Below are 11,949 nucleotides of genomic sequence, written 5' to 3'. Positions count from 1 at the left end.
GGCCTTTAATGCTCACAAATCTCACAGCCTTCCAAATCTGCCCTTTGGTCCCTAAGATGAAATATTTCCTTATGAATCTGAACTCTCTGCTCAGCTTGCTCTGTTCAGCCTGGCCTCAGTCCAACACCACACCTCCTGCAGCTGTGAGAAGAACCAGGAAGTCCCTCCCTCTCTCTTTGTCACGCAGTTTCAGGGAAAACAAAACTTAACTCCGTCTTATTTCAGAGAAACAAACAAAAAAGAGCTCTGTCTGTGTCAGTGTGAGCAGTGAAATGGCTGAATGTGGAGGTTTACTGGATCAGGAACAGTTCAGCTGTTCAATCTGTCTGGATCTACTGAAGGAGGCGGTGACTATTCCGTGTGGACACAATTACTGTATGGACTGTATTAAGGACTGCTGGGATCAGTATGATCATACTGGTGTCTACAGCTGTCCCCAGTGCAGAAAGACCTTCACCCCAAGGCCTGTTCTGAACAAAAACACCATGCTGGCTGAAGTGGTGGAGAAACTGAAGAAGACAGGACTCCAAGCTGCTCCACCTGCTCACTTTTACGCTGGCCTTGGAGACGTGGCGTGTGATGTCTGTGCTGGGAGAAAGCGCAAATCTGTCAATTCCTGTCTGGTGTGTCTGGCCTCTTACTGTGAAACTCACCTCCAGCCTCACTATGAATCTCCTCCTCTTAAGAAGCACAAACTGGTGAAAGCCACTGGAAACCTGCAGGAGAAGATCTGCTCTCATCATGACAAACTTCTGGAGGTTTATTGTCTTACCGATCAGCAGTGTATCTGTTATCTGTGTGTGATGGATGAACACAGAGGCCATGATACAGTCTCAGCTGCAGCAGAAAGGACTGAGAAACAGGTAAAGACTCTTACCCATAACACTATTTTATCAGTAATTCCAGATATCATCTTGATTTTTAGCAATGATGTATGTTAATTTATTTTATTTATTCATAAGTATGTTTTTAAATGTTTATACATTTGAAAAGGACTGGACCGAAGATCAGTAAGAGCAGGAAGTGAGCCCAAGTCAGCTCTGTGTGACAGCTCTGTTCACCCCCCTCACCCCCCTATTCACTCCCTGAATGAGAATCAACACGGCTGGAGGAGCTAGTTCACTCACACAGTTTAGAAGCTTTACCTATGAGGCCAGTACACTTCCACACACTCACCTGCTGTACCTTAAGCAATACAATAAGGTTTCATTAATTTGCATTTACTTGTGGGGTTGTTAAAAAATGAATTAATGAAGTACAATTTAAGCATGAAATTGACTTTTCTATCTAATGTATTAATTACTTGGATATTTCCACATTAGCAAGCTAAAGGATGAATGTATAATTAATAAACCAAAAATAAATACATTACGTTTTTTTTCCAGTATGAATTGGCATGAACTAATGGAGTTGATAATATGAATGAATTATGTACAAATACCTAAACCAAGCTGTATAGATTAATTACTGTGACACTAATGTAAATGTGAGTTATTTACATTAGTAAATGATAATTAATGTAACATTATTGTAAAATGTTACCAGTTTACCGTTTTGAATGAGGGAATGTAGTTCAACATTGTTATATGATATAATTTAACTATTATAATATACCTGGGGGGAAATGATCACTCTATCCACAGAAGCAGCTGGGGGCGACACAGAGTAAATTCCAGCAGAGAATCCAGGAGAGAGAGAAGGAGCTGCAGGATCTGAGACAGGCTGTGCAGTCACTCAAGGTGGGTACTGACCAGAGGAGAAGACAACAGCTGGCTGCTGGAGGAGCCATTTCAGGGCTCAGCCAGGGCTCTCCTCCAGTCAGCCAGTGAGGAGCCCAGTGTTGGGCCACTTTCCAGCCCTGTGGGGCTCAATCCCACTGAGCCACACTGTGGGGAACTGTCTGGGGTCCCAGTAAGAGCTGAGTGAAAGGCCTAGTTAAAATGTACAGCCCTCCTCTCTCTGTGTCTCCTCTAACAGTGCTCTGCACAGGCAGCAGTGGACGGCAGTGAGAGGATCTTTACTGAGATGATCCGCTCCATTGAGAGAAGGTGCTCTGAGGTTGAAGAGCTGATCAGAGATCAGGAGAAGGCTGAAGTGAGTCGGGCTGAAGGACTCCTGGAGCGACTGGAGCAGGAGATTGCTGAGCTGAGGAGGAGAGACGCTGAGCTGGAGCAGCTTTCACACACAGAGGATCACATCCATTTCCTCCAGGTAACATCATTGTCTGCACATGTACACTGTACACACATGGTGAGGTGTGTTCCTCTTTTACAAAGATCTGCTCCTGGCATCTGCACATCGATCTGTACTGAGACTGTTCTATGTCTGTCTGCAGAGCTGTCAGTCTCTCTGTGCCCCTCCTGGACCTGGAGACTTACCCAGCATCACTGTCAGTCCACACATCTCTTTTAAGGCTGTGAGGAAATCTGTCTCTGAACTGAAAGAGCAAATGGAGGACATTTTCAAGGCAAAGTTGGTCAAAGTTTCAGGAAAAGGTTGGTGGACAAACCCTGCTGCAGAAAGTGTGTTTAGGCACTGCAGACAACACACTGGTGAGATTCACTTTTACATCATGAAAGGCTCTATCACAGGTTATATGTTATTAATGAGAGGGGTGAGTGAAATTTCAGTCTGTCTCACAGGTTATATATCACAGTGTGGAGTGACACTTGAAGCTCCAAATGAGCCACAATATGTGTAGGGATGAGACATTGAAAGCACCCAGTGTGTTATGAGGCAGTCTATAACCATAAAACTGGACAGTCAAAGCTTTGTTTACGCTTCAGAGAACAAAGTATCTCCAGTCTTTACTTGCTAGGATGAAAGCTGCTTTGGAGAGATGAGAGGAGACTGCAAGGTTTAGAAAGATTCCTTTCAGAGATGCCGAATGAAGATCTTCTCAAACTCAGTATTTCATCATAAAAAATTACCATCTTGTCTCATCTCACTGCATCTTTGCTCATTTTTAGAAGAATAGCTGGGACTGACACTGATGCTGGATCCTTCATGTATTTGAACAGTTCATTCATGTTAATGCCATTTTCATCTACCTTATTGTAAAGTGTGATTCCACATATTTTTCCACTGTGAAATTGATAAAATGGGAAATGATAAAAGAAGAAGGTACTCTTTCAGAGCTCACGTTGTGATCTCTCTCCACAGTGGGAGAAGTCCATATTGTTGGCCCTGAAGAGCCCAAGACCAGAGAGGACTTCTTACAATGTGAGTCTGTATTTCAGCCCCAATGCATAGAATGAAGCAACATGAGATTATGGGGGAATATGAAGAAATAGATTATAATTTGACAATGGAATGATAGGGCGGCCTGTAGCGTAGTGGTTAAGGTAAATGACTGGGACATGCAAGGTCGGTGGTTCTAATCCTGGAGTATCCACAATAACATCTGCATAGCTGTTGGGCCCTTGAGCAAGGCCCTTAACCCTGCATTGCTCCAGGGGAGGATTGTCTCCTGTTTAGTCCAATAAATTGTAATCTTTCAGAGCTCATGTTGTGATCTCTCTCCACAGTGGGAAGAGTCCGTATTGTTGGCCCTGAAGAACCCAAGACCAGAGAGGACTTCTTACAATGTGAGTCTGTATTTCAGCCCCAATGCGAAGAATGAAGCAACATGAGATTATGGGGGAATATGAAGAAGTAGATTATAATTTATAATTTTCTATTTTTATAAGTGACTGGCTCTAGAGATGTTATACATCTTCTCCTCCATCAGATTTCTGTTAATTCAGCTGCAGTCATCCTGGTATTAAACAAATGGATCATACAGTACATTGCGTATGTACTTGGACAGCTGGTAGAGTTTCAGTTCTTTGGCTCCAGCACATTATGAAAAGAAATCATAATTTGAAATGAAACAATGAATTGTTGGTGCAGTGGGTAGCACTGCCGCCTCACAGCAAGGAGGTCCTGGGTTCGAATCCCCGTCGGCCGGGGCCTCTCTGTGCGGAGTTTGCATGTTCTCCCCGTGTCTGCGTGGGTTTCCTCCGGGTACTCCGGTTTCCTCCCACAGTCCAAAGACATGCAGGTTAGGCTGATTGGAGAGTCTAAATTGCCCGTAGGTGTGACTGTGTGAGTGAATGGTGCGTGTGCCCTGCGATGGACTGGCGACCTGTCCAGGGTGTATTCCTGCCTTTCGCCCAATGTATGCTGGGATAGGCTCCAGCCCCCCTGTGACCCTGATCAGGATAAGCGGGTTCAGATAATGGATGGATGGATGGATGGACAATGAATAGTGCAGACTGCCCCTTTACTTTGAGGGTATTAGCATCAATATCCAGTGATAAGTGTAGGAATTACATTCCTTTTCATACATAGCCCCCCCCCCCAATTTTTATGGACCAAAAGTAATTGGACAGTTGGCTTCTAAACTGCATCTGAATAGTCAGGTATATTCAATTGCTTCCTTTGTGAAGGCATAAGAAATCCTTCAGTATCTTGATTCTAGGCTTTTGATCGTCTCTGGAGTCTGTCTGTAGGATGATAGCTGCTTTGGAGAGATGAGAGGAGACTGCAAGGTTTAGAAAGATTCCTTTCAGAGATGCCGAATGAAGATCTTCTCAAACTCAATATTTCATCCTAAAACATTACCATCTTTTCTCATCTCACTGCATCTTTGCTCAGTTTTAGAAGAATAGCTGGGACTGATACTGATGCTGGATCCTTCATGTATTTAAACAGTATATCAGTTCATTCATATTAATGCCATTTTCATCTACCTTATTGTAAAGTGTGATTCCACATATTTTTCCACTGTGAAATTAGCATTATATTTCACTGGGAACTGATAAAAGAAGGTACTCTTTCAGAGCTCACGTTGTGATCTCTCTCCACAGTGGGAGATGTCCATATTGTTGGCCCTGAAGAGCCCAAGACCAGAGAGGACTTCTTACAATGTGAGTCTGTATTTCAGCCCCAATGCATAGAATGAAGCAACATGAGATTATGGGGGAATATGAAGAAATAGATTATAATTTGACGATGGAATGATAGGGCGGCCTGTAGCGTAGTGGTTAAGGTAAATGACTGGGACACGCAAGGTCGGTGGTTCTAATCCTGGAGTAGCCACAATAAGATCTGCACAGATGTTGGGCCCTTGAGCAAGGCCCTTAACCCTGCATTGCTCCAGGGGAGGATTGTCTCCTGCTTAGTCTAATAAATTGTAATCTTTAAGAGCTCATGTTGTGATCTCTCTCCACAGTGGGAAGAGTCCCTATTGTTGGCCCTGAAGAGCCCAAGACCAGAGAGGACTTTTTACAATGTGAGTCTGTATTTCAGCCCCAATGCAAAGAATGAAGCAACATGAGATTATGGGGGAATATGAAGAAGTAGATTATAATTTATAATTTTCTATATTTATAAGTGACTGGCTCTAGAGATGTCATACATCTTCTCCTCCATCAGATCTCTGTTAATTCAGCTGCAGTCATCCTGGTATTAAACAAATGGATCATACAGTACATTGCGTATGTACTTGGACAGCTGGTAGAGTTTCAGTTCTTTGGCTCCAGCACATTATGAAAAGAAATGAAACAATGAATAATGCAGACTGCCCCTTTACTTTGAGGGTATTAGTATCAATATCCAGTGATGCGTGTAGGAATGACATTCCTTTTCATACATAGCCCCCCTGCCCCCATTTTTATGGACCAAAAGTAATTGGACAGTTGGCTTCTAAACTGCTTCTGAATAGTCAGGTATATTCAATTGCTTCCTTTGTGAAGGCATAAGAAAGCCTTCAGTATCTTGATTCTAGGCTTTTGATTGTCTCTGGAGTCTGTTACTGTTCTTTGTAAACATGAGGCCCAGAGAAGACCATTATGAGGCTGAGAAATAAGAAGAAAAAACAGTTAGAGACAGGCTAAACAATGGGCTTTCCAGAAGAAACCTAATGAAATCATGAAGAAGAAAGAGAGCACTGGTGTGTGTTTGGGAGCATTGCCTTGCTGTGGGATGATGCGCCATCCAATGAGTGTGAAGGAATTTGATTGAACTTGAGCAGATCTGTAGACTACAGAATTCATGATGGCAGCAAGGAGTGAAGAACATGGTGAAGTTTATTTTTTTCAAGTGCAGGTTCTCAAAAATGAAGTGCCAATATTTACAGTGAACAAAACTATATATAATACGACATCAACTGTTGTAACATTTTTACTTTATTACACCTTCATATTCATATGATATGACTATCTAATCAGCCAATTGTGTGGCAGCAATGCAATGCATAAAATCATGTAGATACGGGTCAGGAGCTTCAGTTAATGTTCACATCAGCCATCAGAATGGGGATCAAATGTAATCCAAGTGACTTTGACCGTGGAATGATTGTTGGTAGCAGACAGGGTGGTTTGAGTATCTCAGAAACTGCTATAAGCAGGTTGGGCGCCTTGAGACGGCTTGAAGAAGGCGTGCCGTTCTCCTTCGGGCCGCCGAGGGACGGGGTGTGGGCGGTGTATCTAATACTACTACCTCTAATTGAATCAGACGGGGTACAATTGGCTTCCAAATTGGGAGAAAAAGGGAAAAATCCGGAAAAATGTATAAAATAAAAAAAATAAACTGCTGATTTTCATTTCACGCTAGATTTTGCAAAGAATGGTGCAAATAACAAAAACAGCAGTTCTGCAGACAGAAAGGCCTTGTTAATGAGATACATCAGAGGAGAAAAGCCAGACTGGTCAAAGCTGACAGGAAGGTGACAGTAATGCAAGGGCATGCAGAAGAGCATCTCTGAACACACAACACATCATAACTCTAAGTGGATAGGCTACAGCAGTAGAAGTCTAAATAATGAGTCTAATTAATACTGAATAGAGTGGTCGGTGACTGTTCGTGCAATAATAAAATAATGCGAGAATGCAGCAAGGTGCAAAATGTGGCTCTGCCTTCAAGGCCCAATGTTGACATTTGCTCTGTGGGTTGAGTGGACTAATCTTCTGGGGCTCATTTGTTCTGTGGGTTGAGTGGACTAATCTTCAGGAGCTCATTTGCTCTGTGGCTTGAGTGGACTAATCTTCAGGGGCTCATTTGCTCTGTGGGTTGAGTGGACTAATCTTCAGGAGCTCATTTGCTCTGTGGGTTAAGTGGACTAATCTTTAGGAGATCATTTGCTCTGTGGGTTGAGTGGACTAATCCTCAGGAGATCATTTGCTCTGTGGGTTGAATGGACTAAACTCAGCACTTTAAGTTGCTCCTCTCCCATGTGAACCACCATAAACAAAATAGTCGTACTTCAACTATGTGCATCTATGCAGTGCATCTAACAACAAGAACAATTTAACAGAAAGATTTACACTGCACCATTTTTTACACATCTAAAATGATAGATAAACACAACAGACTCGCACCAGCAGGCCCTTTGCCATACAAGAGCGAGAGAAAAAACTAGTAATAACGACTTGGCAGACCTTGCCTCATTAATAAATTACACACACAAAACACAATTCTACCCATGATGCAAAACAACTGCATTTTGGAAGAACTACATGTGTGTGCCTATACTGCATATAATGAGAGCAAAACGTGGAGCAAATCATAAAGGTTTGGCACGGAATCAGCCTGTGGCATTTCTTCTTCTGTGGAGAGCAGTCACTGACACATCCAGTCCTGCTTCCTGAGGAGGGTTTCTGATCTGTCCACCTGGAGCTCAGCAGTGCTGTCTTTCTTAAGGATGTTCCCAGTTGTTTATTTTGGAAAGCCTATTGTTCAGCCTGACGGTTATTTTCTTATTCTTCAGCCTCATAATGGCTTCCTTCCACTGTCATTGGCACAACTCAGGGCCTCTTGTTGGCAAACACCAATGACTGCAAAGGCACTCAGAAGCCTAGAATCAAGACAAGATACTGAAAGCTTTCATATACCTGCACTAAGGAAGCAATTTAATACACCTGACTATTCAGAATCGGCTGAGAACCCAACTTTCCAACTTTTGGTCCCTTAAAATGTATAAAAATGGTGATTCCTAAACTCATCACCTATTATGGATGTAAATAAAGAGCCAAAAGAACAGAAATTGTATAAGATAATATGTGTCCTTCAGTCAGACAGTGTGAATATAGTTAAAATATAAATATATAGTAACGTAACAAGAATTACCATCATTGTGGTTGAAAATGTTAAATGTTGAAACCACTTTCAAATAACATAAAACAGTACAACAAACAAATAACACTACAATATAAAACAATCAATAGCAAGTGCAATCAAAGCAAAACAAAAAATCTGTGGAAACACTGACATCCTATCGATTTCACATACAGTTATTTTGTAGTGCATTTCAAAGCATTCAACGATAGCAAAGCATTTTGCAGTCCAAAGGGACAGAATACATAAATGTCCTTTTTCCAGTCGGACACTTGACACAAAAGAATACCAATGTTCAAGTTGTTGCCAAAGCAGGACATCCTACCCGAGAGTATAGCTCACAATGGTGAGTGATGGCTTTGCAGTTTGTTCTAAATCCAGCATGTGAAGAGATTGAGCAGAAGTGTGCATATCTAAGAGATCACCGTAGTCCAGCACAGGCAGAAAGGTGGCAGTCTCTTATTCATGTTAAAAGAAAAACAAGGCTTATTTCTGAAATAAAAAGTACAATGAAGCCTCAATTTCTACACCAGTTACTGAACACATGGCTTCAAAGTAATAGAATGGTCAATCAAAATGAACGGTCTCAATAACCTTTCCCTCAAGAGAGGCCACTAAACACCATTCAGTTTGAAAACAACATGAGTATGTTAAAAAGCCTTCGCTTTAAAATATTATGGTCAGCTATATTACAGGAGAAATCAATAAACAGAGAAGAATCTTTTGATAATTATTGAGGTTCTGTCTCTGCAGATTGTTTCTAGCCAAATTTGTTGGAGATGGGCCAAATTCTCACCATACCCCCAAAACAAATTTTAAATAGTGGAAAAATCTCCCGGGGCATATTAAATTGGGAATTTCCCAAGGAATCAGATGAAAGAAGAATTTAGATTCTAGGACACTAGGATTAGGTGCAGTTGTGATAACCTGAGTAGGGGGAGGATAAGAACATACCTGCAGTTTCATTCCTCTGGGACCTACAGTTTATGCTGCACATTTTGTAAAGAAATAAAAAATTGTTCAAAAACAGCCGTTCATGCTTTTATCCCTAATTAAAATTTAAATGTGAGGGTAAGGACATCAATGAAGAAAATATTGAATATGTCCCATATTTCAACAATGCAAGTGGAGCCCTCTTCTCTTCTCCTCCATCAGATTCCTGTCAGCTCACACTGGACCCCAACACAGCGTATAAACAGCTCTGTCTGTCTGAGGGGAACAGAGAGGTGACCTGTGTGGGAGAGATCCAGTCATACCCTGATCATCCAGAGAGATTTGACGACTGGGACCAGGTGCTGTGCAGAGAGGGTCTGTCTGGACGCTGTTACTGGGAGGTTAAGTGGAGAGGGGGGTATAGGGTTGATATAGCAGTGTCATATAAAGACATCAGCAGGAAAGGAGTGGGTGATGACGCTGCTCTGGGACGTAATGACAAGTCCTGGAGATTGCGCTGCTCTGCCTCCAGTTACTCATTCTGGCACAATAATGAGCGCACTGACATCCCTGTTCCCTCCTCCTCCAGAATAGGAGTCTACCTGGATCACAGGGCAGGAACTCTGTCCTTCTACAGCGTCTCTGACACAATGACCCTCCTGCACAGAGTCCAGACCACATTCACTCTGCCCCTCTATCCTGCATATGGGGTTTATGGGCATGGATCTTCTGTAAAACTGTGTGATCTGGGTTGAGTCAGAAACTGAAGGGAAGATCAGCTGTAACTAAAAAGAGGGAACAACAGTGAGATAAAACAGTGAAATGAGATAGAAAATGAATTAAATGAAATATTGGGCTCATTACACCAAGGGCCGAGTTTTACCTTGATATGCAGCTTCACAAACCTGATTTAATAAGATTTGGTGAAGTCACTGTTGTGACTCCATTTTGATGATTTAGGAGTGCTTAATGGATGATTTTTGAGACGCCTTTAGAAGTATTACATCGCTGTACAGGGCGTTTAGTGCTGCAGCACCCAGGCTCTGGAATGACCTTCCTGGGTGCAATAGGACTTCTGAATCCATCCAGTCTTTCAGAACACAGTTAAAACCTGTCTGTTTAGGAAGGGCTATCACACTGATCATCACACATAGCATTTCTCTGCTCATTGGGGGTTCTCCTCCCTGCTGGTTCCTTGTAAACATTGTTTTTATAGCTTGCTCTTGTTTTTACTCTTGCTTTTTGGTGTTGCTTTTTATATTGTTATTAATCAATTTATTTTTTATTATTATTATTTTAGAAATGTTTGTACTGTACAGTGCTTTGAGCTTGGGAAAAACACTTCACAAATAAATTGTATTATTATTATGAATATTAAATGCATTTTCTTGATCTGCGATTTCTTCGGTTGTGGTGGATTAAGCGCCCCCCCATGGTGACTGGTGGTCATAACGGGTCTCTTCTACACTTCATTTCCCAGAGTTCCCTGCTCTCTTACGGCCTTCTCACACATTCCCTTTGTTCTGATTGTCGGTGTGGGTTCCTTTTTTCAGTGACTTTTCTACTCGTGCTTTCATCCATTGTGGTCAAGCATGTCTCAATGGTCATTGCTAGAGAAATGCCAATGAGATTATGTCTCAAATATGATATTTGTTCTTATGAAGAAATCATAGATTTACACTTTACACCACGAAGTCCCAAAATCCCTGTATCTGCCAATGAAACTGCTGTATCCAACATAAAAATATCCTGCATTGTGCAGGAAAACTGTCTCGGCCAATCAAGAGCTTTTTCTAAAAGTAAACTTATTATTTTTTTAAAACATCCTTATTTTTTCCATCTTCATTTTTTGGTGGATTTGGCGGCATCTGTGGTGACTGGCTGTCACAACAGGTCATTTTCACTCTCCAAATACTCCAAAAATGACTCAAATTCCATTCAAAAGCACATTGAAAAGATTGCCTTGAGACGGCTAACAATGTTGTCTGACTGTAATATTGAGTAATATATGAAAACCTGTTTTAAAGATGCTTTTAACAAAATGGAAAATAAATTATTTTTGAAAAGTAATGCTTTTTGGATTTGGGAGCTTCTTACACATTCATAATGCAAGTTCCTGTCCGTGTGTCAATAAAATTTTACTACATGGTGGGAATGCTGCACCCAACATCCCCAGTGGAGAACAGCACAAAGAGGAACATTTTATGAGTGAAAACACATCGATATTACTCCAAAAAAAGCCATTGTGAGACGTTGTGTTTTTATATTAAGAAATTATGACATTATTAACCCTAGTGGAAAATTAAGAGCTGGTGGAGAAGTTGCACTTTCAGTCCTCACCAGCAGCTCATTGGGGGTTCTCCTCCCTGCTGGTTCCTTGTAAACATTGTTTTTATAGCTTGCTCTTGTTTTTACTTGAGCTTTTTATGTTGCTTCTTGTTTTGTTATTAATCAACTTTTTGTCCATCACCACGCCGAGGTTCCTTGCACTGGGTGACGGCGTGAGTGTGGTATCCCCGAGGGAAATGGAGAGATCCAGATGGGGAGAGGTATTAGCAGGGATGAATATCATTTCAGTTTTACCTGGGTTGAGCTTTAGATGGTGGTTGTCCATCCAGCTCTGGATGTCCCTCAGGCAAGCAGAGATACGGGCTGAAACCTGCGTATCAGACGGCGGGAACGAGACGAAGAGTTGGGTATCGTCCACGTAGCAGTGGTAGGATAGCCCATGTGCAGTGATCACAGGGCCAAGGGAGCGAGTGTAAAGAGAAAAAAGAAGCGGGCCAAGGACTGAGCCCTGGGGAACTCCTGTGGCGAGGGGCCGAGGTGTCGATACCGAACCAGCCCAGGCAACCTGGAAGGAGCGACCAGAGAGGTAGGACTCAATCCAGTCCAGGGCTGTGCCACAGATGCCCGTTG

The 11,949-nt window shown here is 42.1% G+C and overlaps 1 protein-coding gene across 3 annotated transcripts in view; it reads left to right on the top strand.

Annotated features, from left to right (window-relative positions):
* LOC133127130 (E3 ubiquitin/ISG15 ligase TRIM25-like) overlaps window positions 1-10,409 on the top strand; it is a 15,879-nt gene extending 5,470 nt beyond the window's left edge. Inside the window, exons 1-9 of one of the 3 annotated variants that reach the window (XM_061239801.1) lie at window positions 82-863; window positions 1,644-1,739; window positions 1,990-2,211; window positions 2,336-2,495; window positions 3,163-3,222; window positions 3,528-3,587; window positions 4,851-4,910; window positions 5,216-5,275; window positions 9,253-10,409. In XM_061239801.1, the coding sequence (XP_061095785.1) occupies window positions 273-863; window positions 1,644-1,739; window positions 1,990-2,211; window positions 2,336-2,495; window positions 3,163-3,222; window positions 3,528-3,587; window positions 4,851-4,910; window positions 5,216-5,275; window positions 9,253-9,785 (1,842 nt within the window). In that variant the 5' untranslated portion in view covers window positions 82-272 and the 3' untranslated portion in view covers window positions 9,786-10,409. Of the gene's footprint in view, window positions 1-81; window positions 864-1,643; window positions 1,740-1,977; window positions 2,212-2,335; window positions 2,496-3,162; window positions 3,223-3,527; window positions 3,588-4,850; window positions 4,911-5,215; window positions 5,276-9,252 lie in introns of those variants that run through there. The other 2 variants (XM_061239800.1, XM_061239799.1) reach the window with 2 other exon arrangements.
* The last annotated feature ends 1,540 nt before the right edge of the window (window positions 10,410-11,949 follow it).

The sequence above is a fragment of the Conger conger genome, chromosome 4 (assembly GCF_963514075.1).
Source record: "Conger conger chromosome 4, fConCon1.1, whole genome shotgun sequence".
Taxonomy (NCBI): Eukaryota; Metazoa; Chordata; class Actinopteri; order Anguilliformes; family Congridae; genus Conger; species Conger conger.
This window is presented reverse-complemented; position numbering and strand designations above follow the sequence as displayed.